General features: G+C 48.6%; 1 protein-coding gene across 12 annotated transcripts in view; it reads right to left on the reverse strand.

The window, feature by feature from the left end:
* BMAL1 (basic helix-loop-helix ARNT like 1) overlaps window positions 1–24,502 on the reverse strand; it is a 110,176-nt gene that overhangs the window by 7,262 nt on the left and 78,412 nt on the right. For 6 of the 12 annotated variants that reach the window (XM_060399249.1, XM_027978984.3, XM_042232602.2 and 3 more), the window contains 13 exons: window positions 24,264–24,410; window positions 22,017–22,055; window positions 21,480–21,521; window positions 20,027–20,184; window positions 18,189–18,268; window positions 13,298–13,390; window positions 12,121–12,238; window positions 9,608–9,757; window positions 6,934–7,180; window positions 5,494–5,600; window positions 4,008–4,158; window positions 3,140–3,228; window positions 1,537–1,645 (listed from right to left, as the gene is read on the reverse strand). In XM_060399249.1, the coding sequence (XP_060255232.1) occupies window positions 1,537–1,645; window positions 3,140–3,228; window positions 4,008–4,158; window positions 5,494–5,600; window positions 6,934–7,180; window positions 9,608–9,757; window positions 12,121–12,238; window positions 13,298–13,390; window positions 18,189–18,268; window positions 20,027–20,184; window positions 21,480–21,521; window positions 22,017–22,055; window positions 24,264–24,403 (1,523 nt within the window). In that variant the 5' untranslated portion in view covers window positions 24,404–24,410. 12 annotated transcript variants of the gene reach the window in all.

The following is a 24,502-nucleotide window of genomic DNA, read 5'->3' on the forward strand; positions in this document are numbered from 1 at the left end:
ATATGCCACTCACATGCCCACTTGAGCGCATGGCTGTCTTTTCTAGAAGGAATGCACAGTTCAGTTCAGTCGTGTCTGACTCTTTGTGACCCTGTGAATCGCAGCATGCCAGGCCTCCCTATCCATCACCAACTCCGGGAGTTCACTCAAACTCACGTCCATCGAGTCGGTGATGCCATCCAGCCATCTCATCCTCTGTCGTCCCCTTCTCCTCCTGCCCCCAATCCCTCCCAGCATCAGAGTCTTTTCCAATGAGTCAACTCTTCGCATGAAGTGGCCAAACACCTTCATCACAAAACAGCTAAAGCCAAGTTCAAACCCTTCCTCGTTTGCTTCTGCCCAAGGAATCTTCGTTTTTGCTTTTATCATGAAGAAAATAGAATTCGCAAAGATTCAAGGGCTGTTTTATACTATTCTTGGATGGTTTCAAGCAAAGCACTGGATATGCACACAGTGGCTGATCAGCACCACATTATCTCTGCACACCACCCCACCCACCTCTCCTTCCTGAAACAGACTGAAGCAGCTACATCCGTCCTTCCTGAAGGGCTGCAACAGAACTGTGCTCCCCACTGGGATAAGAGCCCCTCTGCGGCCAATTAGAAAACAAGGCCAGCTTCCAGTTCTCAGAGGATCAATCCAGTGGCAGCAGGGATCCTCTGATTACGTCCCATTAAGTGTGCATTCCCAAGGACCTGGTTTCCCCCCTCTCCTCCTCTAAATTCAAATGGACTGATAATTACTGCTTCCCACTCTGACTGCTCTTAAAGACTTAGATTTAATTAACAATTTTTGAGCACTCACCACATGTCAGTTTCTGTCGCTACATGACACCACATGTCAGTTCTAGGAACTTTCCTGAGTTCTCTCACAGTCCTAGAGCAATCTGGGGGAGACAGATAATTGCCTTCCTTTTATGGTTTAAATCAAGAGTCCAAGAAGTTGAGTGACTCTTCTAAACAGAGGCCCAGGACTCAAACTCAGGTAAACTACTTTCTCTTTCATATGGAAAAGAAGGCCCACCCACACAAGTTTCTATTACGAGCTGATTAGCTTGGCCTCTATTACTAATCCTAGGCAGCTTTTTGACCGGAAGTGTCAGGCCCAGATCATGGCAGTTCAGGGCTCTGTTTCTGCAGCTCTGTGATGTTAGTGCTCATCTATCTGCTGGAAAGCTCCTTGGGTGGTACACAAAGTAATAAAGTTGAGCCTCCTAGAGTTCCCTTTAGCTCTGACCTGTTCAGGTTTAGCCTTTTTAAAGGCACTACTTCTTAATCCCGACACTACTGACATTTTGGACTGAAAAATTCTCTCTCAGAGGTCAGGGGTTGGGAGGGCTGTCCTGCGTCCTGTAGAATGTTTAGCAAGCACCATCCCTGTCCTCTCTCCCCTGGATGTTTAGCAGTAATCTCCCACTCAGCTGTGACAACCAAAAACCGTCTCCAGACATCAACAGATCATCTCCGGCGGGGAGGGGGGGCAAAATACCGAAGCATGGAAAACACTGGTTTAAGGGAACAGTTAGGTGTTACTTGCCTGTGGATTTCCATGATTTCCTCAGCAATCATTCGACCTATTTTTCCTGCCCCAGCCCTGGTTCCCCCTGGAATCCCTGGAACAGTGGGGTGGATCCTCTTCGGGCCACCTACAACAGAGGAATCTGAGAGTCGGAAAGGGGAAAACTGAGGGAGAAGACCCTATTTCGTGTTGAATTAAAACAAGTTCTTCCCATGATCCATTGACGTTCAACCTTAGGGTTGTGCCTGAAGGACACTAGAGCCATGGCTTTTCAGGAAAGGGCATTCCAGCAGGAAAAAGCTCACGTTTCCTTCCAGGATCAGACATGTTGATATATAGCCTCTACTTACTCATGCACGCCACATACATTTACTGAACACCACTGTGCTGCAGGCCAGGGGCACAGAGATTAAGTCGGCATCCCTGCCCTCAAGGAGCTCACAGTCTAAGAGGGAGACACGTAAGACAGACAAGGGCTGGAGCACACTGTGATAACTTTGACAGGGCGGCACCAGGCATTCAGGGGGGCCAGGTGCAATTTCCTGGAAGAGATTAACTGAGCTGAGTCTTGTGAGAGGAGCACAAATCAGGGTGGCAGAGAGGAAAGGAAGGGAAAGCATTCCAGGCACAGCCACCAGTGCACACAAGAGCACTGAAGAGGGCACAGCTTGGGAGATGACACCAAGAAACTCAGTGCGATGACGACGGAGTGAGCGAGCGATGAAATGGAGAAGCAGATACCGGTCAGACCAGGAAGGGCCCTGGATGCCACCCTAACAGATCTGAGCCGTACCCACGGGGGATAACCAAAGGACTGCCTCAGATGGGGGTTACTGAGAGGTTCAGAGGAGCTGCACAGGAGCGAGCTGTAGTGGAGGACAGGGGCGCAGAGTGGGGAGCGTGCGACTAGGGCTGGGAAATTACCTGCAATAATCCAGGCAACAGATGGGGAAGGTGGTGATGGGGAGGTTTAAAGATAGAAGGGGCAGGATTTCGTGTTTCCATATAATGGGAGAGCGGTAGGAGTCATGGCTTCTGGCTTAACCAACCAGGTTGGGGGTTGGGGGCTGCTCTTGTACCGAAAACCGACGTGGACATGCTGAGTTATAGGTGCCTCCTTTGGGACTCCAGGAGGCAGCTGGAGGAACAGACCTGGAGGGACCGGATGTAGGATTCATCGATGAAGAGATGGGGACTGAAGCCATGCAAGCAGAGGCAGGCCCAGGAAGGAGTCAGGTGCCCAGGCGACGGCCCGGCACGGCTCACCCCGCGGTGCTGGCAACACCCCCCTCCCACCTCAGGAGCCAGTGGCCGTGACGGAAGAGCCCTTCACATCACAGCTGCTGGGCAACACAGTGGGAGGAAGGCACACACAGCCAGGAGCCGGCCATTTCATGGGCTTCCAGGGTCCAGGCAGCCTCAGGAAAGGCAAAACCAAGTTTCCAGCATTTCAAGCTCAACAGAGAAAGTGAGATGACAGCGTCCTTAGTGATCACTCCCGCGAGGGCCCCGCCTTGTTCCGCAGAATATGGTGGCTGGGGACCCCAAGCACTGGGGCAGGGGGTGGTGGCCACAAGCAGCTCCTCACAGGCAAGCCCCAGCCCCGGTGGCACATAGTTACCTTCTCCAGAGGGCAGCATGCTGTCCATGCTGTGGGGGGACGCTGTGAGCTGCGGGAAGCTGGGGTCCCCGCCTTCCAGGACGTTGGCTCTGTGAACATCCCAGCAACAAGGAAACGTGAGTCAGGCCCGCCCAGAACTGCGCACCTTTCACCTTGGCCAAGGTGTCCGGTGTCCACTCTGGACCTGGACAGGCCAGAAAACGAAGTGTCTGAGCGACTCAGTGCATCTCCTCGCTGTCAGAGGACACGGCAGACAGTGTCCGGGGCTCTGGCCTTCCTAGCGCACGCGGGGTGCGGTCCCGCGGGGGTGGTGATGCAGCGGCCACCGCCGCTGCCACGAGGCTCCTCTCCAGGCGGCCAGCAGGGCACCGACCGCAGCCCCTCAGTCAGCTCTACCTACGGGTGGGGGGTTGCACATCACCAGGAAGGAGATGCGGGGAGCAGCCGGCAGAGAGGGGCCTTCCCTTCCCTGCTCGCCCAGCAGCTGGCAGCCTTAGAGGCGGCATTCCGCAGCGGTGAGTGCTCAGGCCACCAGCCTGGGGAGCACAGATCCCCATCCCTCCTCCGCCAAGGACCGTATGGGCTGGTGAGCCTTTGAACTCAAAGGCTGGCTGCTTTGTCAGGAAGGAAAGGCTGCTGTCTCCGAGAGCCTTTCCAGCAGCTGGGGGCCTGAGAGTTCTGAGTACTGAAGCGTGTCCTTTGTTAGCCACCTTCTGGCTTCTGCCAGTCCTGAGGCTTCACAGGATATTAGCAAGATGACAGTAAAGGATGGGATACTGGCTGTTGCCTGTACCGCCTTTCCCAGGTAAGGGGCCCAAGGCATTCCTCCTTGAAGCAAGGGAGCTTCTGAAATAGGAGAGACACTTACAAAACAACGGTGTTCGTGGAGACAATGTATTCTACTTCCTTGGTCCAAGGGTTCATGAAACTGAACCACCGACTCCGCAGTGTGATGAAAGAACCATCTTTGATTTTAAACTTGTAGCAATTAGTGGTAATCTTTTCTCTTGTCTGTAAAACTGAAAATATAAAGAAACCAGGAACATTGCTGTTTCCTCAGAACAATGCATTAAAATAACCAAATCCTAAATGCGCTCAGGCTTCAAGGCCATCCCCTCTTTAATAAGCCATGGGAGGTGGCACTTCAGAGAAGAGGGTGTTTCTGAGGGCCTGATTTCTGAGCCTTCCAGTTGGGTTGTGAACCTGTCACTATTCAGAGTGTATGAAATAAAGGAAATAACAGTGCATTCTAGACATCTAGCTGGATTCATCTATGAAGTGAATGCCACACAAGGCGGCTCAGTCCACAGGGACCATGTAATCTCCCCATCATAAAGCCTGAGGACATCCGGATTCAGATGGCATCTCACCCATGGAAACCTCATTCTTTCATGTAACAAACATGTAGCAAGTATGCTTCATGTGCCAAGTACTGGAGATAAAAGAGGAGACAGGATATGACTTGCACCCTCAGGAGAGGAATGAGGGACAGCTACGCAGAGGAGATCAGAGCCTTCAGGGGTGAATACAAGTTTGCCAAAAGGAAGGAGGGAAGAACCCAGTGCTACCCGAGGAGTGGCAGGGCCTGGGGTGGGAGTGGGAACAGTGAGATGTCAGTGCGTCTGGAGGACAAGGCCTCTGCAGACAGGGACTGGGTCGGGAGGTGAAGCTGGGGAGGTGGCTCAGGGCCAGGACGTGGAGGGTCTTGAGCATCTGTCAAAGGTGACTGCGCAGGGGGTTTTGAGCACAGATGTGACTGTCAGGCTCAGTCTGTCAGAGCATAAGCGGGACAGCAATAGAAGATGGACTGGCGGGGCAGAGGCAAGTCCATCACAATTATCAGGTGGGTACCAGGGCTGCATCAGGGGCTTGGCAGAAAGGGGCCTCCTTGGAGATGCATGGCTGAGATGAATGAACAGTTCCGACGGAGGAAAGAGTAAAGAAGGGAGTCAATGTTGGCTGCTGTCTCAGGAGGCTATGTACGTGGCCACGTCATTAACCAAGAGGAAAATGCAGGAGGCGGTGCAGGGATTTGTAGGAAATTAGATCCGCTTGGGCCACACTAAATCTTTACATAGTCCAGGGAAACCCTCTGAACCAGAGGTGCCTTCCAGAAATTGCTCCAGCCCATGTAGAGATCTACTAGGCAGTCGGGGTGGGCGGTTATCTGGAAGGGGGTAGATGAGGCCTGGGGGAAGGAGCAGCACCCTCTCCTCCCAGACATTCTGGCCTGCAGGTCCCTGGGCTGGCTGACTCCCACCTCACAGGGGCAGATTTCTCTGCAAGGGTCCATGGACATGTCTAGAAGGAGGACACTTGAAACTTCAGAACTGGTGTACAGCCCAGCAGCTAACCTTGCCTATGACATTCTGCGAGATGTCCTATGTCATCTTGGTGGAAATACTCATAACACGACGTGCCTAGAAGTTCTTGTGGTAGATATGCCAAAATAGCTGTTGCCCTAAAAGGGAGAAAAAAAATTTTTTTTTAAATAAAATAACATTCAGACAATTAACAGATCTCTGCAGTGGATGACTCCTGCTACAGCCAATGAAAACAAGGTCAAAGCTGGGGGGGTTCAGAGGGCTTATTACATGGGTTTTGTTCTTTCTCATGAAGCTGACTTTAATCGGGGTTATAAAAACAGAGAGAGAAAGCAAAGACTTTCAAAGGGGCTGTTAGCACAAGACATCAAATTTTAGGTTTAAAAGTAGTAACTTTTAGATTAAAAAAAAGTGATAGGACTCTAAACTCCAGGTCAAAACTTCTCCAATTTACTGCCTGCTTTTTATCAGAGTGACCAGAAGCCCCAGTCGTGGGGCCCACAGGGACCTTGAGAAGCGGCTGCCTCCTTTTCTAGTATTTAGTGACTGGCTATTTCCAGTGGCCAGAAAAATTGCTAGCCTGTGGATACTTGTAAGGAAGCAGCAGAGAGCAGTGGAAATTTGGGTTCTTAGCCCAGGTCTACGGCCAATGAGTTACGAATCTCGGAGGGGGCTGGTCTTCAGGCTGAGCCTCTGTTCATCAGCCATAAAGAATGAGACCAGACTAGATCAGTGTTGTCCAGCAGAACTTTTTGTGAAGACAGAAATGTTCTGTTCAGGTACCATTAGCCACTGTTGCTGCTGTTTAGTCGCTAAGTTGTATCCAATCCTTTGTGATCCCATGGACTGCAGCCTACCAGGCTCCTCCGTCTATGGGATTTCTCAGGCAAGAATACTGGAGTGGGGTGCCATTCCCCTCTCCAGGGGATCCTCCTGACCCATGGATTGAACCTGCATCTCCTGCCCTGGCAGGCAGATTCTTTATAGCTGAGCCACCAGGGAAGCCACATGTGACTACTGATACTTGAAATGTGGTTAGTGAGCTGGGGGAATTTAAATTCACATTTTAACTTTAATTGATTAAATATATGGGGTTACTATAGCCAATGACTACTGTATTGATAGCTCAAGACCAGATAATCTTTTCAAAGTCCCACATCCCAGAACTCACATTACAGTAATTAATGGAACACTCCATAGATTCAGATAGCATGTTATGCCTATTATTTCTCTCTTAGCCACGGACATCAAGCCACCCCACTTCACTGTCTCTACCTGCCCAAGAATGACATGGAGAAAATTTCTGTATTTATGATGATAACCCACTAGGTCTCATTTTTCAGCAGATCCACCCGTCACTTCCTCCTCTCTATCCTTAAGAAAGGCAGCCAATGGCCCAGTCTGCTCTGCTTTACTCAAGGTTGAAAATCTGCTGCCAAGACAGTCCAAGGGTAACGTGCAGACTCTTACCTCTGGTCTACAAAAACAAACTTCCCATCTATCGCGTGCCGGGAGACATATTCCATTGATTTCACCCTGATTTCCCCATTTGCCGGTTGTGGAACCATGTGAGAGTGCAGCCGTCCGATGGCGACAAGGCAGCTAAGATTACACCCCTCATTGTCTGGTTCGTTGTCTTCATCCAGCCCCATCTTTGTGGGCGGCCAGCTTTTCAAATAGCCTGTGCTGTGGATTGTGCAGAAGCTTTTTCGATCTGCTAGAAAGCAAAGTCCGATGTCAGTGGGGCTTTGGGGCCTGGAAGCACAGGCAGCCTATCGTGCATTGAGATGTAGGGAGGGACTGAAAATATAAAAATCAAAGTCTACTGTCCAGAAGATAGCATCAAGTGAAAGAGAAAGACAGAAAGATCAGGCATGATCCAGTGTCATGTGTGTTTCGTAGCAATGATGACACCAAATGGGCATCACGTACACCAAGGAAGGAGCAGCACAATCCCCCTGGCAGAGGAAGGCTGCCCAGAAGATCTGTGTAGGAGGAGAGCTGGGAGGGATGGGCACCGGCTAAAGGACCAGAATGTGTAAAGGCTGAGAAGGTACAAAGACCCAGAGGGGCATCCTGTACAGCAAACAGCACAGTGCTCCATGCAGGTGAAGTGAAAAGGGAGGTGCTGGGGGTAAGTGCTGGGAAGGTAGGTTGGCAGCATACTGTTGGGGCCTTGGATCATTTGCTCACAAAGGTGTTAACCTTTTCCAGACTGGAAATGGAGAGTTTCCAAGGGCACTTACAGTGGGGAAACAGCAAAATCACATCGTGATTTGGATGCTTTAATGACGGGGGGCGGTGGGGGACTGGAAGACAGTAAAAGCCAGGAGGAGGATAGTAATCAGCGAGAGATGCCAGGGACTCACAATGGCAGTGCTGTGGAGATAAGGGGGAGGCAGAAAGGACGCAGGGGAATTTCTGGGCTGAACTTTTGGGATCTGGTCTGAGTATCAAATATTTGGGATGAAAAAAGAAAACACAGATGAGTCCAACTTTTTCGGATTGAGTGGTTACAGGTACAATTTGTTGACTCAGGGGAGAGAATACAGAGTGTGTTTTAGAGGAGAGGGAGAAAGATTTCAGTGTGGGACACGTTAAGCGTGAAGCATCCGTGAATTTCAACAGTACACATATTTTTTTTTGTTGTTGGCGGGGGCGGGCTGCCTTGTGTCGCAGCTCGCAGGACCTTAGTTCCCCAACCAGGGCTCAAACCTGTGCCCCCCTTGCCGTGGAGGACTGCCAGGAAAGTCCCAGTAGACACATTCTTATGGAATGTTTACCAAGCATCGGGTCTGTGCTAGTTACTGGGAAAGAGTGGACAACAAGTCAGGCACGCCTCTGTGGAATTTAGTCTAATGGGGGGGAGGTACTTCAAACAAATAACCCACAAATGACTCCATAACTGCAATGGGAGCAAGTGTCACAAGGAAAACCTGCAGGGTGTGCCATGCAGACAGAAGGCAGTCTGAGGGACTGAGCGACAGACATCGGGGTCCACTCTGAAGGGGGGTTTGCAGAGAGCCAGGGAGGGGAGCTGGTGGCGAGGGAGGCACTTCCTTCAGAGGTGACACCACGTGTGCAGATACTGAGTGGAAAGGGGTTGGAGGCATCAAACGGAGGTCTGCACGGCTCAAACCTATGGAGGAGTGTCAAGGGAGAGCGCTACAGGGTCACATTAAAGATTTTAAACTTTTCTTCAAGAGCAATGGGAACCAATGAAGGGTTTGAAACAGGGGACAGATACAAAGATTTGCTTTTAGAAAGGTCACTCTGGCCATGGGAAAGGCTGGAAAGCGTGAGGAAAGTACTTCAACAGACTTATGAGACCCAGGACAGCCTCGATCGAGTAATGGCAGTAACAAATACACTTCTTCAGGAGTGACTCATAGCAGCAAGAACCCTAGGCCAGGGCGGAGGGAAACGGGGAGACGGTGTCTCCCAGGCTCTCAGCACACACAGCTCGATGCGAGGAGCTGCCGTAACATTCCAGAGGAAGCCTGGGTGGTTACTTCTATGCCTATCACCTATGAGATGCTCTAGAGATGTCCAAGCAGGTAGATTAAATAAGCAGTTAGTTTACAAATCTGGAGTTCAAAAGAGCAGTGTGGGCTAGAAATATGAACCTGGAGATTACTGGCATATAAATGTCATTGAAAGCCACATGGGTGGGTGACATTACCTATGGACTGTTGTATGTATCTACTCCTCTTAAGAGGGCTGGAAAGGAACCAACAGAAAGAACTCAGAGGAGAGTTCAGAGCGGGAGGGGGCAGCAAGGTGAGAAGAAACACTTCACCGTGGAAGAGAAATGGCATGTCCGCTGCTCCTAGCCGCCTGTAGGCACTGGTGAACCTAGGGTAACTCTGGCGGGCGCTGGGGACACAGGGAACTGTGACTGAGAATACTCTTCCCGAGCCACACGAAAATGAACAGAATTGAAACAGAGGAAGACTTTCCACGAATCTGTCAGGGCTTCCCGCCTCCCTGTGGCTCCCCAGCTGCCCTCACCGAAGCAGGGCCACAGAGGTCCTGGCTGCAAACCTGTGACCCACCTGCTCTGAGCCCACACCCTACTGAGAGCCCCTCTGTGGAAAGGCCAGCCTCACCCGTGAAAGGATTTAATGAACTCTTAAGTGGTTACCTTTTTTCTTGGAGCAGGTGGAGGGGAAATCCTTGTCTTCCACTTTTACTGAAGGCCTGTTACACTTCATCCTACAGAAGAAAGAACGCCGTGCTCCAGAACATAATCGAGATGGCCCAGGGGTTATATCTGTTTTAACTGGAAGTCCAGCTGCAAATCAATACACAAAACGTGATAAACTGAGGGTCGTGTTGTCTGTCAGGCAGGGGAGCATGCCCTTGAAGAAAGCCTTTTCTTTCCTGCCTCTCTGTTCTGTAACAGGGGCCTGACAGCAACACTCCTCCTCACAGGCTTGCACAGATGCTCTGCACATGGGGTGCTGTCGGCCTGCCGGTCTTCTAGAACATGCAGAATGCAGCTACTGATGGATGGACTACGCGCTCCGGGGAACAAAGAAATACACACGGGACCCTCTTCTCAGCGGGAGCTGAGGGGGGGGAAATGGAAGCTGACCGGACGGACTGTGCTCATGCCACACATGGTGTATGACTGAAAAGTGCCAAATAAAGGGCAGAAACCACCGGTGTTTCCCTGAGGAGGCAGAAAGTGGGCCGGGACCTGGAGAGTGGGCAAGGTCTGGACACTGGAACGGAACAGAGGCAACAGGGTTGGCTCGAGTTCTCAAGCCTGGCTGGACACCAGAACCCCCAGATGCTGTATTGACCTGAAGATGCTTGAGCCCCACTCTAGACCTATGCCGCCCAGTACGGGAGCCACTAGCTACATGCAGCTGCTGGGATCTTCAAACTGGAAGCGTGCTGAACATGTGAATATACCCAAGATTTCAAAGAAATAGGGCAAAAAAAAAAAAAAAAAATCAGAAAGACTTCCTTTTGGATTGAGTGTTAAGTAAAAGATAGTATTAAAATTAGTTTTGCATTTATTTTTACTTTTTCAAATGTAGCTATCAGGAAATTTAAAATCATATATATGGCTCATATTTGTGGTTTGAATTCTAGTCTTGGACCAACTGAATTACAATCTCTGGAGAAAAGCCTGACTGTTATCCTGATAGAAACATGGGCTACTTGTCAGCACAGAAGCCAGGGATCTGAGCCTGCCCCCCGACCCCTCCACCCTGCAGTCCTGCACTGCATCCTCACGGGGATCTGAGCCTGCCCCCCCGGCCCTCCACCCCGCAGTCCTGCACTGCATCCTCACGGATGAGAAGGTCTGTGTCGTCCAGCCCTCCCCCTCCCCTGAATGGTTTTCTCCCACAGCACCAGCAAACCCCAGCACCACCCTTCTGCCCCCATCCACCAATCATTTCTTCTGCTACTTTCCTCCCTTCATCACCTGGCAAATATTAATTCATCTTTTCAAACCCACCTGGAGCTGTCACCTACTCCATGATGCATGTGCCCACACCCACATGGGGATGAGTCATCGTCCTCTGTGGCTGGTACTACGTCTATGGCTGCACTTATTATACACAGTGCTGTCTCCTCATCGCCCTGACTACGTGGGTAATGGCCTTAGAGGCAAGGACCGAACAGCATTCACCTCTTCCTCCTGAGGTCACTAAGACAACTGCAGGACCAGACTATAAAGGGCACCAGGTGGCAGGGACTACATTGTACTTGTAGGAAGATGAGGAGTGCCTTAGTGAAAAGGATGACTTAAAGGAGATCCCACTGGTGGTCATTTCCTTCCAGAGACTATAATGGAGAGCCTGGGAGCAGGAAGCTAGTTAGGCTATGACGGCACTGGGCCAAGGTAAATACAACGTTGTGCTTACTGTGTGCTGGAAACTGTGCTGTATGTTTTTAGCATATTAAATCCTCACAGCAACCTGATGAAGTCGGTGATACTGTGCAGGTAAAGAAGCTGAGGCACAGAGAGGTTAAGTAACTTGCTCAAGGTCACGCAGCTAGTAAATGGTGGAGCCACGATTCGAGCCCTGCCTCTGACCCCGGAGTCTACGCTCTTCACTGCTGGAGTGCAGAGCTCCCCGTGGGACTGCAGGGGGAGAGAGCTCCTGGCAGGCAGGGGGGCAGGTGCAGGAGCAGGAAGCCGGGGCGGACGTGAGTGGTGCTCCACCACTGCCACGAGGAAGCAGGGAGGCAGGTCGGGGGGTGGGGGGTGAGGGACCTCAAGAGAAACCACTTTGGTCAGAGAGATGTCATATTTATACTTTTTCATCTTACGAGGCTGCATGAGTACAACTCAGACCCACAGAAGTGATTTTTTGGGGGGAACAAATCAAACTGATGTGAATCCTTTTAACTCAGGAACATACAACTGGGGATTCTAGATCCTGAAAAAAAAAAAACTGACTAAAAATCAGAAAGAATCAAATTAAAATGGTTGTTTTTCCCCTCACGAATTTGGACATTGAAGTTTTTTCTTCTTTATGTAAATCAGAATAGCAACAAACGCGAAGTAATATAATAATTCCATTCAGCCAAAGAGCACTTGTGACCCAGATAAAGGGCAGAGAGGTAGGAACCCAGCTGCTGAGGCTGACAGAGCACACACCGCGCAGCCTGGCCCTCAGCGGCTCCCGAACTCACTTTTTGCATCTATGAGCCGCTCCCGGGGTGCGGTGTCGGAGGAGGAGAGCTGCTCCTTGACTTTGGCGATATCTTTAGGATGCAGGTAGTCAAATAAACTCTGACCAATCAGATCATTCTGTGGGAATGCATCACCAAGAAGGACAAGTCAACAGCATGCGGAATATAAGGGCTTTGCCTTTACTCTGCACGTTTAAGCATGAGAATCTCAAGTATTTCACACGTTAACATGGACACACATCCAGGCACTTTGCCTAGATAAGGACACCATGAATGAGGCACTGAGAAGAAGGGACAAGGGCTCACCTACATCAACAGCTCACGCTCCTCTAAGGCAAAAGTCTTTCACAGCGTGTATCCCTTTACTTCCCATGCCCACAGATTCCCTTCCAAGACCTCAGCGGGAGGAATGCAGGGCGTGGGCTCTGACTCTAGCTCCATTAGACCTCTGTTCTTACACAAGTTGTGTCATACTATATGCCTCAGTAGCCTAATTGTTAGCAGAGTTATAAATAACTTCCTCCACAGCTTTGCTCTAAGACTGAAAAGAGCAAAACACGTTGGAAACATGAAATTTACATTAATTTATATAAATGTTATTTTGATACTGCAATTCTTCTGCTTTACCAAATTTCCATGCAAATACTGGTATGAGCATGAGTGAATGAATGAAAAAAATGAATAAAAACTCTAGGGACAAAACAGGTGATAAGCTCTTTTCTAGAAGCTTTTATTTAAATAGTTATATGATTCTACAAACAGTCATAGAATGTATGGATTGTTACAATCATTTTATAGAGGATGCTGAGGTTCAATAGAGCTAATAAGCGATACATCATTGTAGATACAGTACGGGTAGATTCCCATTTTTCTTATTCTCTGGCATTGTACTGTCTGTCTTCCCTGTCAAATAGCCCCTTGTCTCCCTACCCCTACACTTGAAGCAGTGAGAAAGTTACAAGGCTGATTAAGGTCAAACTTCCCAATGGAAGCATATTAAAGGAAGTTTTCTAAGTTTATATTCATTTCTGTGTTAAGAATTTTCTGGAAGAAGGATGGTGTTGGGGAACAATAGAAGCATTTCACGTATCACTTGTCTATTAATTATTCTGAGAAGTGGGGTAGCCTTTTTGGCCACTGTAAGGCTGCCCACCACCAATGGGAACAAGAACAGTACCTGGCTATAGTTGAGGATCTTGAAGACAGACTCTGACACAAAGAGGATCTTCCCTCGGTCACATCCTACGACAAACAAAAATCCATCTGCTGCCTAATCAGGAGAAATGGATAGTCAATTTATCACACTTTAGGAGACATGATTTATAATCACTCTGATAGCAAATAAGGATTTATTTTCTAAGTGTCCAAAGCATGGGACTGCAGTCACTGACAGTTTCACAGGTGTCCTGAGAACAGGATGCTTAGAACAAATACCTTCTGAGAATGATAAGATTCTCTCCAAGGCAGACATACACACATGTATCACTAATGATTACCAGGGAAAGTCCAATTACAGAGAGTTTTGTTTCGAAGGAGAACTCAGTTTAAGATTTTTCCTTTGACTGCATGAAGGTCCAGAGAAATTCATTTCATTGTTCTAAGTATAGCAACACTATAATATCACAGAATCTGAGACTAGAAGGAAACCTTAGGGTCAAAATTCCCTCTCAAATATTGAAGCCACCGTCTGTCCAAAGACTTCAACACCTCCATTTCGAGGGAGCTCTCTGGAACAGTGGGTTCAGCACCTGAAGTGTGGTCTGCTTTTGTTGTTTTATGCTGATGGTATAGAGTGGGGCCGGATCACTGGTATGATTTTTACCCCCTCCCCTACTTACCCCCACCCCAAAGCGATTCTAATGTTCACAGGGCTGAGAACAACTACTCTCAAGTTTTATTCCCTGATGCAGAGATGAACTGTTTATATCCTAAATGAGACAAGAAAAGCCAAGCAAAAATTTCTCCTGACATTCTTTCACCTCTTCATTTTAAATACAGGCAAAAATCCAAAGTGTCGACAAAGATAGCTGTGGAGACAGGGCAGTATTCGTTGGACAGACTAAGGCAGATAAATACTGAAGCCATGGAACATGAGAGCTTAGGATGTTTTGTGCAAATGTGACTGAAGCCTAGCCAGGGCTCTCCAGATGGGTGACCCCTAAGAACCCCTGCTGGGGCCTTCTGGGGAGAGTGCTCCCCGCTCTACCATGCACTTGCTCTATTCTCAGGTTGCTGCTGTTCAGCCGCTCAGTCAGGTCCGACTCTTTGCGACCCCACGAACAGCAGCACGCCAGGCTTCCCTGTCCTTCACCATCTCCTGGAGTTTGCTCACACTCATGTTCGTTGAGTATACTCAGCTACCACAGACTAAACCACATGCATCATTATCTTCTTTATTTGCTGGTCCTCGGTCTGTTCTTTGGAATAGACTACTAAAGAACCTGGGGCTTTCCCAATGGCTCAGATCTGCCTGCTCATGCAGGAGACTCAAAGAGACACAGGTACGATCCCTGGGTTGGGAATATCCCCTGGAGAAGGAAATGACAACCCACTCCAGTACTCATGCCTGGGAAATCTCATGGACAAAGGAGCCTGGTGGGCTGTAGTCCATGGGGTTGCAAGAGTCGGATGCGACTCAGCACACATACACACGCTAATAAAGAACCTACTCCCTTTTCCACAAAAGGGCCTTTGGGATGCAGTTAAACTCAAAGAACTAAGGAAATGAATTCACGCACCAGAAGGTAACAGAATGGTACGTGCACTTGTGCTGGGCTAAAAGACGCGAGTGAGCGGGGAAGAGACTCACTACTGCTGTGAGAGGGCCCGGCAGGCCACCTGCCAGAAGGAGGCTAGGGCTGATCCTTTCCTAAGTTAGGCCTCTGCGCTGGCCTGGGGGCAAAGGATGACAGTGAGGGGGAAGCCACTTCCCAAGCACCATCTGCTAGAAGCCTCATTCTGTCAAGAAAAAGAGGGTATTAATAACTTCCTCATTTGCCTTGCAGACAACCTCATATCTCAACTAGAGAAGAGAGTATTTTGAGGCTTTTCATTAATGAAGTGATGTGGCTCAAAAGGTGCTTGGAAAGAAGGTGCCTGGGACATCCTGGAAGAGATGCTGAGCAGACTCAGGCCCAAGCTGATGACAAGCGGAGTGGATTTCAACACATTCAGGGGAGGGAGAGAAGGTTCCAGAGGCTGGTGAATACGGTCAGTGTAGTGGAGGCACAAAATATTCCAACTCCGATTCAATTGGGCAGATGAGCACCAGCAGGTGAAGGAGCCAGGCTGAGGGCCAGCCAGAGAGCAGAGGGGTGAAAACAGGAGCTCCCGGGGCTGGGGAAATGAAGGCAGGCTCGGCCTCAGGGAGAACGGTGCCGAGATAATGAGTGACACGGAACCTGAGGGGCTGCCTCACTTTCAAAGCTCGGCAGGTACAGGTTCCAGACGCCATAAACTGGTCAGGCTCACTGCTCCTTCACATGCCGGTCATTAAAGGTATTTTTGAAAGCACTTGGTAAGGAAAGCAATTAGTCAGATTTGCACTGGTAAGGGAGACTGAAAGTCCAGTTCCTGCGGCCAAACGGTTCAGACATCATCTGAGTGGACCCTGCTGTCTGCTGAAGCAAATTCCCAGGGGCTCAGCAGAAGTGGCAATTCCCAGGGGCTCAGAAGTGGCAAGGAATTAGACAGTGCTTCCCAGCCACTGAGACGGCGCAGAGAAATGAGAAACGTTCCATGAGAGAAGACAGATCACCACTGACGTTGTATGTGAGAGAGAAGCAGAAAAGGCAGGCCCAAGATGAAGTCTTTCACTTGAACAGCATTAAAACCCTTATTCCAGACCCTGATAAGTATGAGCATCTAACAGAGAATCATTTAGAAAAGCAGCAACAATTACTAAACACTTGTTGTTGTAAAAGGAACTTGTTTTATATGTGTACATACATATATGTATTTCTTTAAAAAACACCAAATTACCAATATGGTGATCAGGACCAGTTACATAATTAGTGGGGTCCAGGACAGAATGAAAATGAAGGGACCCTTGTTTTCAAAATACAGTCTTCAAGATGGCGGCAGCAGAGCATTAAACCAAGTACCGGGTCCTATGTAGCTGCAAGGGTTGCACGCCTGTGAAGCCAGCCCTGATGGCTTCTCTGGAGATGCTGCAGATACAGTTCATATCTTAATCCTAGTATGTCCTCCCTGAGAACAAGGACATTTTTATGAAAAGGATGGCAAGGTGAGGGCAGCGCTGTGTCCTCCGAGTCTGCCTTGAGAGGTAACCAAATGACCATCACTAACTTGCTGAGAAGCCTCGCCCCCACCCTAAGGTGTTAATCAGTGATCGGATGTTCGTAGGACAGCGCCATGCAAAACCCATTAAGTACTAAAATGTTTGTTGAATTAGTGAACAAATGAAAATGGAAGACAGAGGCTACGCCTATCCAATCTACAAGTCACACAAAGCTCTGAAGGATCGCTAGTGATAAGCTGGAATGTGGGACTAACCAATAAACAGATTGACAGAGAAGTTCAAAAAGACGAACTGTACCTACACAAGATGTAAAAACCCTTGCCTAACAATAATTCATGTACAAGAGAGCCGGGGAGGGTGCTGTGACAGCTGTCCCAGATGCGGCACTAATGAGATGGCTTCTCCTGCAAGGAGGCACCAGCCCCACCCGACCCCAGGCCAACCAGACCACAGCTGCAGTTCCACACCGGGTCATGACTTTAAATCAGCCACCACTGGAGGGAAATCCAGCAGACGGATGTGGCTCTGGAAGGAACGTGTGCCAGCTGCTGTTCCTGACCCCTCTTGTGCCTGCTTCTCCTCTGGAGGCTGGAAGATCTAGATACCTGTGCTGCAACCTGCTTTGCACCTCTGGGGGACCAGGTGACATTTTCAAGATAAGCTGAAGTCTACTCCTGTGCTTCCAGGAAGGCATGCCTTTTCCTGATACAAAGGACAGCTGGTCTGGAGTCTCCCCTGCCCTCTTCCTGGCTGGTGAGCTACTGAAACCTGGCATAACCATCTCCCTCCAAGGTGAAAAATCCGGCTCAGCAGGGTGGTGCAGGAAGACAGAGAGGGCCTGGCTCCTGCTGACCTCCCTGAACCTCCACAGCAGCCCCTCACTGCCTAACCAGGACTGGCTATGCTTGAGAAACAAAGCTCTGTTGACTCGTAACATCCTGTTCCTTGCATTTAATACAGCATGTCACAAGGGGATGGGCAGACACTATTGGAATGAACAGGGAGGCCAGACTAACAGGGGGCCTGAAGCCAGGGTGAGCTGAAAATGGGTAGTGAAGATGGAGAAAAACAGAGGAACTACCCTCTATGCTGGGGCCTTGCAAACTTTTTGCTCAGAGATGCGAGGGCAGCCCTGGCTGGGGGGAGATGGGGCAGGTATTCCTCCCTTAAGTTAGGTTTCTCTGGTTTTCTTTCTACTATTTGCAAGTGGACATGTCTCTGAATTTAGTGTCTCTCTCTTCAGTTTCCAGGTGAAATCTTGCTTGGCCCAGAGCAGACCTGATTCTGCACACAAGCCAGGTTCCCATGGCGTCACCCCAGCTGCCTTCCTGCAGAGGCCAGCCAGAGGAGCGAGTGCTACGGTCAGGCAGGTGAAAGCACCTGCCTCCTCCACTCATCTTCCTCCCCAGGGCTGCGACGTCTTTGGAAGCTTTGTTGTTTTGATGGAATTTTAGTAGAAAGGTTTTAGGTGGCTGTTTCTATGTTAGTGGTCAAGTGAGGATGAGAGAAATTCTCAATGGTTATTAGTTTCAGTCCCTTTCTAAAACCTTCACATGCAGGAAGGGGATTCTTGATTACCTCCTGTTTTTAACAAAATCCTGCTCTTCTGATTTAAAGTCCCTAGACCTTCCATTTTTGTTTGAGTGAGGGTAGAAGAGGAGGGTCCCAGGGAAGAGATGTGAGGCCTGTTCAAATAGTAAGAACAAGGTGGAGACCCTGACAGAGGAAGTGAGCCTAAACAAGTTCAGTGTTGAGACATCAAATTCCCACACACTTGTGTAAAAACAATCCCGTAATTGCAACATACCCTGAGAATAAGGTGTTTCAGTTCATCATCTGACAGAAAAGTTGGCTTGTAGTTTGCCTCTGTGTATGGATTGGTGGCACCTTCCGGGGGAGAAAAAGAGAAAGAGTTGGAACACTTTATTTTCAGATAATGTCTCGTTTCACTCGACTGCCTCAAGCCTTCCAGACACAGCCTTGCCCCTACCCCCTGGGAGCTACATTTTATCTTCTCTCTCCTTGGCAGAGATAAGGCGAGCTCTGGCTTTGGACAGAAGCCTCTAACGCCAAAGAGAATATCATCGAAAAGTGAACACTGTTGACCACAGGAGACTTAGCAAGCTTGTTTTTGTCACCACAGCAAAAATTCAGGAGCTAACAGAAGTTTAGAAACTGCTTCTAATAGAGAAGGAAGCTCTAGAAACAAACTGGTCGAGACTCCTAGGATGCTCCCTCCCCACAACATCTATATTAAATGGGTTGTCTAGCGGGTGCTCAAATCACCACTCTAAATGTTCTTGGGAAGTCATCCAGTCTGCCAGGCCCTGAGTAAATACACTGTGGAAGGCGTTTGCTGTGAGTTCCTCTTCATCAGGGTTGAGTTAAATGAGCTTGGCAACCCAGAGAAATGCATTACTTCAGTAAATGCAACTCGAGCTCGCAGGACTGAAAGGGCATAAGACTTATGTTTAAAAGGCTGTCAATCTGGCATCTTTTGGGAGAATTACTTAGAGAAGAATGCCAGCAGTAAACAACTTGGAATCTAATCTGCAGAACGGTTAGTAGCACAGTGAAGAGATAAACTAAAACAGCTCATGACAATTCCAAAGACCACCAGGAAGGAAGGAAACAGAACCTGTCTGTGACTTTCAAATGAACTAACAAGGAGCATATTACTGATTCACACCCCTGCTTTTTAGGATCACTTGAGTTCTGCTACTCTTTTCTTTCTAATGAAACAGAAATTAGTTGTAATGATTTAATCTCTATCTTCCCTAACATGAATTTTAAAATGCCATTCTCCAAGCCCAGGATACAACACTTATATTTTTGAATCAAGGTCAAAAGACAAAACCAGCTACTTCTTATTTCTGGTGGCTTTGTAGAAATATAAAAGACGTAATTCTTTTTACCACGCAGGTCAGAGATCTGAGTGAGCGCCTACTTTCCAATTTCCTCAAATAGTCCAAGTCTAGCTGTGGAAAATTCCAGGGACGGCCTTCCCTAAAATGCCTGCCACAGTTCAGATTTCTCCTGCGGTTTGGATAAGTCACTTCCACGTTTCTGCCTCTGTTTTCTCACCCTCCCCACACTCGGAAAAGAAGGAAAACACTGCCTCCCTTATAAAGAGTTGATCTGGTTTGGGAAAATTCCAGGAAGATGAAAATATCATCAGTGTTCACTCAACAATAAAATGTAGCAAGTGCCGTCAACCAGTGACTCACTCTTCAAAAGGAACCAGAACGAATTTTTCCTCTTAAAAACTGGAACAGAGTTTCCTGTGTCATGGAGGGCAGCTACATTTCTGATGTTTATCATTGTATGGGCAAGGTCCACGTATATGCAAGATGGGATGTGTGCCTCTCTGTATGTAACCTGGGTTCCTACACACACACATGCATGGCACTCAGCCTCTACCCTCTGGGGATGCAGGAGAGCAAAACTGCATCTTGATACCCACAGAAGCTTGCTTTTGCCGATTTCATTTGGCATAATGTCTGCTGCTGAAAATGACTGGTATACTCCTCAAGGCTACACATTTGCAAGTAATAAACATTGGCCTTAGGGGGGCAGGGATATTCTAAGTAAGGGTGGTAACATTTGTGAGCAAGGGCATAAAAAACAATAAAGCCGGGATCTCACCTCGTAATGTTTTCATGTGCTGAACAGCCATCCTCAGCACAGTAAGTTTATCTAATTTCCTAGACATCGCGTTGCACGTTGGTACCAAAGAAGCCAGTTCATCAATAAAACTGTTCATTTTATCCCGACGCCTCTTTTCAATCTGACTGTGAGCTTCCCTGAACAACAATATGAAAAATGATTTCTGTAAAATGTAACAGAGCATCAAGGAAACAATGATGAAAATAACTGTTTTCAATATTCATCTGACAAGGCAAATTCAGAATCTGAAGAATGTTTCAAACTGGGCTTTTCTACTAAAGTCACCCAAAAAAGTGCGGCTCGTTGCCAAGTCGGTATTAGGTTTTTTTTTAATGCTTACCTTATCCTTAGAATTGAGAAATGTTACAAAAATTGTCTTTTCACAGTCAACTGCGCTTTTAATTTCTCCTCATTTCTATTCTTCTCAGCCCCAATAAAGTTGGATTTTAAGATGGGGGAGAAAGAAAGGGAGGTGGAGGACTTGAAGGGCAAAGCACCCAGGAACAGACATCAGTGAGGGCCCCAGGCTGAGCTGTCTCTGAGGTCTGAGGGGAGTCTGCCATGTGGTCTGTGGGAGACAGACTGACTGAGACACCAGGTAACTGATGCTGCGGTCCTTGGATCAGCCGTGACCCCATCCAGACGCAGCAGATGCTACATCTGTCCCCAAGAGTCGCTGCCCGCTGAGCAGCATGACACGTCCCACGGCACACACTCTTTTCCTGACTGGTTTGCACCTGCTGTTTGTGACTGTCCCCCAAAGAGGCGTGTCAACAGTGCCGCTGCCATAGCAACACAATCGTGTGATCTCTCGCCAAAGCTGGTCCATGAGGGGAAAGCCAGCAGTTTCAGGTCCTTTGAATTCTACAGCCCTAGTTCTGTGACAGGACACAGCATCAGATGGCCCTGGGGTTAATGGCAGGAGAGTGGAGGACCCCCATGGAAGGGAGTCAGCAAGTATGGCTGGAGGCAGGAAGAGGGTAGTCAGAGACTCTACTTGAGGGAGCAGGGCCTCCCCAGGTCTGGCCTTCAGCCACACCTTGCAGAGCAATAAAGGCCCTTTTTGAGGCCAGGCAAGGCTGGGGAACTGATTCCCTGAGCCAGGTCTCCCCAGAGGGCCCTAAGGCAGGAAGGAGGAGCCTGCTGAAGACAGGGAAAACCTTTAGCCTTGATTTATCTTTGGCTCCCTCCAGAGTTCCCTTCAGATTAAACATGCGTAGACAGCAAAAAGTGAAGGCAGCTCAGCCTGGAGGCAGTGAGGGACAGAGGCCATATCAAGCCAGGCCCCCCTCCCCCCCTTCTCATTCCCTAAGATCACGACAGTATTAAAGACTGTTCGACAGACAGGGAACAGATATTCAGAGCCTCCTTGACTGCCCACTAAGCAACCAAACCAGGATGGCTTATATACAGAAAGAAGGTCCAAGCTCACCTTGCATTTTTGATTCTTCCTTGGTGCTCTGTGTATTCTAACCTGGAAAACAAATAAAAAGAAACATAATCCCCTGGAGATTGACAGCAGAGTTACACATCCATTTTCTTCCCTGCCTGATCCCTGTCCTCTCTACACGACACACAAGGGCTCTGCCTGTTAGCTACACAGAGTGGGGTGTGTGTGTGTGTGTTAGTCGCTCAGTTGTGTCTGACTTTTTGCGACCCCACGAAGTGAAGCCTGCCAGGTTTCTCTGTCCATGAAATTCTCCAGGCAAGAATACTGGAGTGGATTGCCATTCCCTTCTCTAGAGGATCTTTCTGACCCAGGGATTGAACCCTGGTCTCCTGTATCACAGGCAGATTCTCTACGGTTTGGGCTACAGGGTGGGGCGTAGGGGGGAGACAGTTCTGAGCCCGCAAGCTCACAGCCTCCTTGCTTATCCCTAATCAAGGAGATGGGTGGAACCTACACATTTAATTATGCAAGGAAAATGACTCTAAGGATGCTGAAGTTCAAATGACTAATTCACGGTACCTTCCATGAGGGTCATCTTTGTCTGTGTCCATGCTTTCTCTGAGAAAACAAAAGAGAATATAACTGTTAAGACATACAAAATCACTTCTCACCGTAATACAGAAGGCCATCATTTATCCAGAAACCGAGCAACTAGAAAGCTCAAAGAGCCACAGCATTGACTCCTGATGTATAAAAGTAAAACCAACTTGAACCTAATACAAAACCAGACTCATTTTCCAGTTTATCAAATGTTATATATACCACTTCAATCAAGTTTGTGTTCGTGCATTTTACTATATTGATTGCTTGAGAAAATTGGGAATACATGGCATTCATGGAAACTTAGTTAACCAGAGTATCCAAGTAACTATAATTTTCCCAACCCCCGTCACTTTGGATAAATGGAGTTTATTCATTTGTAAAATGTATCAAGCATCAAACGTACATGGGCATATATACTGAATATATGCCTGGTGGTGGGTAAGGTGGGGAGGGAGCATCAAAGTGCCCACGGAGGAGCACTGAGCAGAACCCAAGCCAGCTCACACCATTGCTGCCCAGTGCTCCGCTTCTCAGCTCGGGGGAAACCCTGAGCCCCAGGGAACTGGGACAGATGGAGGCATGGGTCGGGGACCACAGAGAGTCCTGGGGTCACAGAAGGATCTGCCTTCCCTTCATGGACTCCGGAATCCAGTTTTCACAGCACGCTGTGGGTTCAGTAGAAGACAGACCGAAATCCTCTGAGGAAGGAGTTCTAAATCCCGCAGGTGAGCTCATACCTTCCTCCAATCCCTAAATCACTCAGGAGGACAGACTACCTACCCTCTGGGCCTCTCTCCCTTCTCCAACCATGGCCCTACAGACATCATCATCACCAAGAGCAAAAGCAACTTTCTTAGGAGCACTGAGGTATGCTGCGGGCACTCAGAACAGTGGCTCCCAACCAGGAGCCCTCCATCTCCTCATAGGCAGAGACTTTCTCTACCTGATCCTGAAGTTCAGAAGCAAGTCTACAGGAGAAAATGAAAAGTCCCTCTCCCCTTCTGTCTAGACTCGTGTCTGCTTGCTGAGGCAGGTGATCATCTCAGGTGAAAAGAAGCTCTGCCCTAGGGTAGGAGTTTGGTACATTAAGCTGTTAAGAAAGGGATGACAGGTGCTTAATTCATGGGGTGTCCATGAATTACAGAAGCCTTGCAGACTGGGGTCCATGCGGGAAACCTGGAAGTCCGGAGTGGTGACAAGGGTGGAAACCACAGATCCAGACAGCAGAGGTCTTAGAACATGTCAAGGGCTCCATCAGACAAAAGCTCCACCGAAAACATCTGGTTTCCCTGTTGTGGAGTTAGCGCCATGGAAGAACACCCTCTTGGTCCTCACATCCATTCTCCATCCCCTGGGCAGCCGCTCTCTTAATCATCTGGGATCACTTACATATTACTCATAGCATCTCCTAGTGGGCATTTGACCTCCAGCCGCTATGCTCCCCCAATCTGACCTGTGAACTGCAGCAGAAAAGGACTTCTGCTGTAAGGGGGCACACCTCCTTGGAGATTTTCTCTCATTAAACAGAAGAAAACTCTCCAATGGACATTTGGGCAAGATTCCACGCAGTTGCCTCTATAAAACAAAATGTGCCTTTTGGGTGTTCTGTGCCGACGTATTCCCTAGATGTCTGTATAGATACAGAAGAGTTGACTGTAAGTGTGAAAATATACTTACTCCAAAGAAAAGCCATTGAGTCTTTAAAAAAAAAAAAAAAGGTGCTATTTAATGTAAGAGGAACACTAATTCAAGGACAATGTCACTGCTCCTATACTGTTTCCAGAGATGACCTCTACTTTCTCATTCTACAAACATTAAGTAACCCACTGATGTCCTCCTCTAGAGAGGTCCTTAGGCAAAGTGCTCTTTGGAACCACTGAGGTTAGATCCATGGACTTAGCCATCTTGCTCAAAGGAGCAAAGGAAAATGAAAAAAGTGGTAAGAGGTGGAACTTGGCTTTAAGGCTATTCTTTTTCCCTCGAAAATCTGGGGACCTAGGTGGGGTGCACAAAAGGAGAGTAAATGGCTCAGCTGCAAGGGAGGCTCCCTCCTGCTTGCAATCCAAGGGAAGATAAAGGGAAAAGTCAAGTCAGATCTTTCATCCCGATCCCTTTTCATAGACAGGATCCCTTCTTCCAGAAGGAACAGTAGGGCCCCTGGACGTTCATGCCCGTAAGCTGCCACCAAGCTTAGCCAGAGGAAAACAAGCCCAAAGGCCTTACTGGTAGTCTGTGGAGCTGCCCTTGCGTTTCCGGTTGCAATCCACGCCACCGGTGCCCAGAGGGCTGGAGAGGAGGTCGGTGGCACCTGGAGACATGAAGTCACTGATTGTTGAAGAAATGTCCATTCTCTGGTCGGCCATTGGAGGTCTGAAATAGGTACAAGGAGACAGAGGCGCAATTATTTCCACAAGCTTTTCTAAGGTGGCGCTGTGGAAGGACAGGGACTTCATGACAGTGCT

This window comes from Ovis aries, chromosome 15, assembly GCF_016772045.2.
Source record: "Ovis aries strain OAR_USU_Benz2616 breed Rambouillet chromosome 15, ARS-UI_Ramb_v3.0, whole genome shotgun sequence".
Lineage (NCBI taxonomy): Eukaryota > Metazoa > Chordata > Mammalia > Artiodactyla > Bovidae > Ovis > Ovis aries.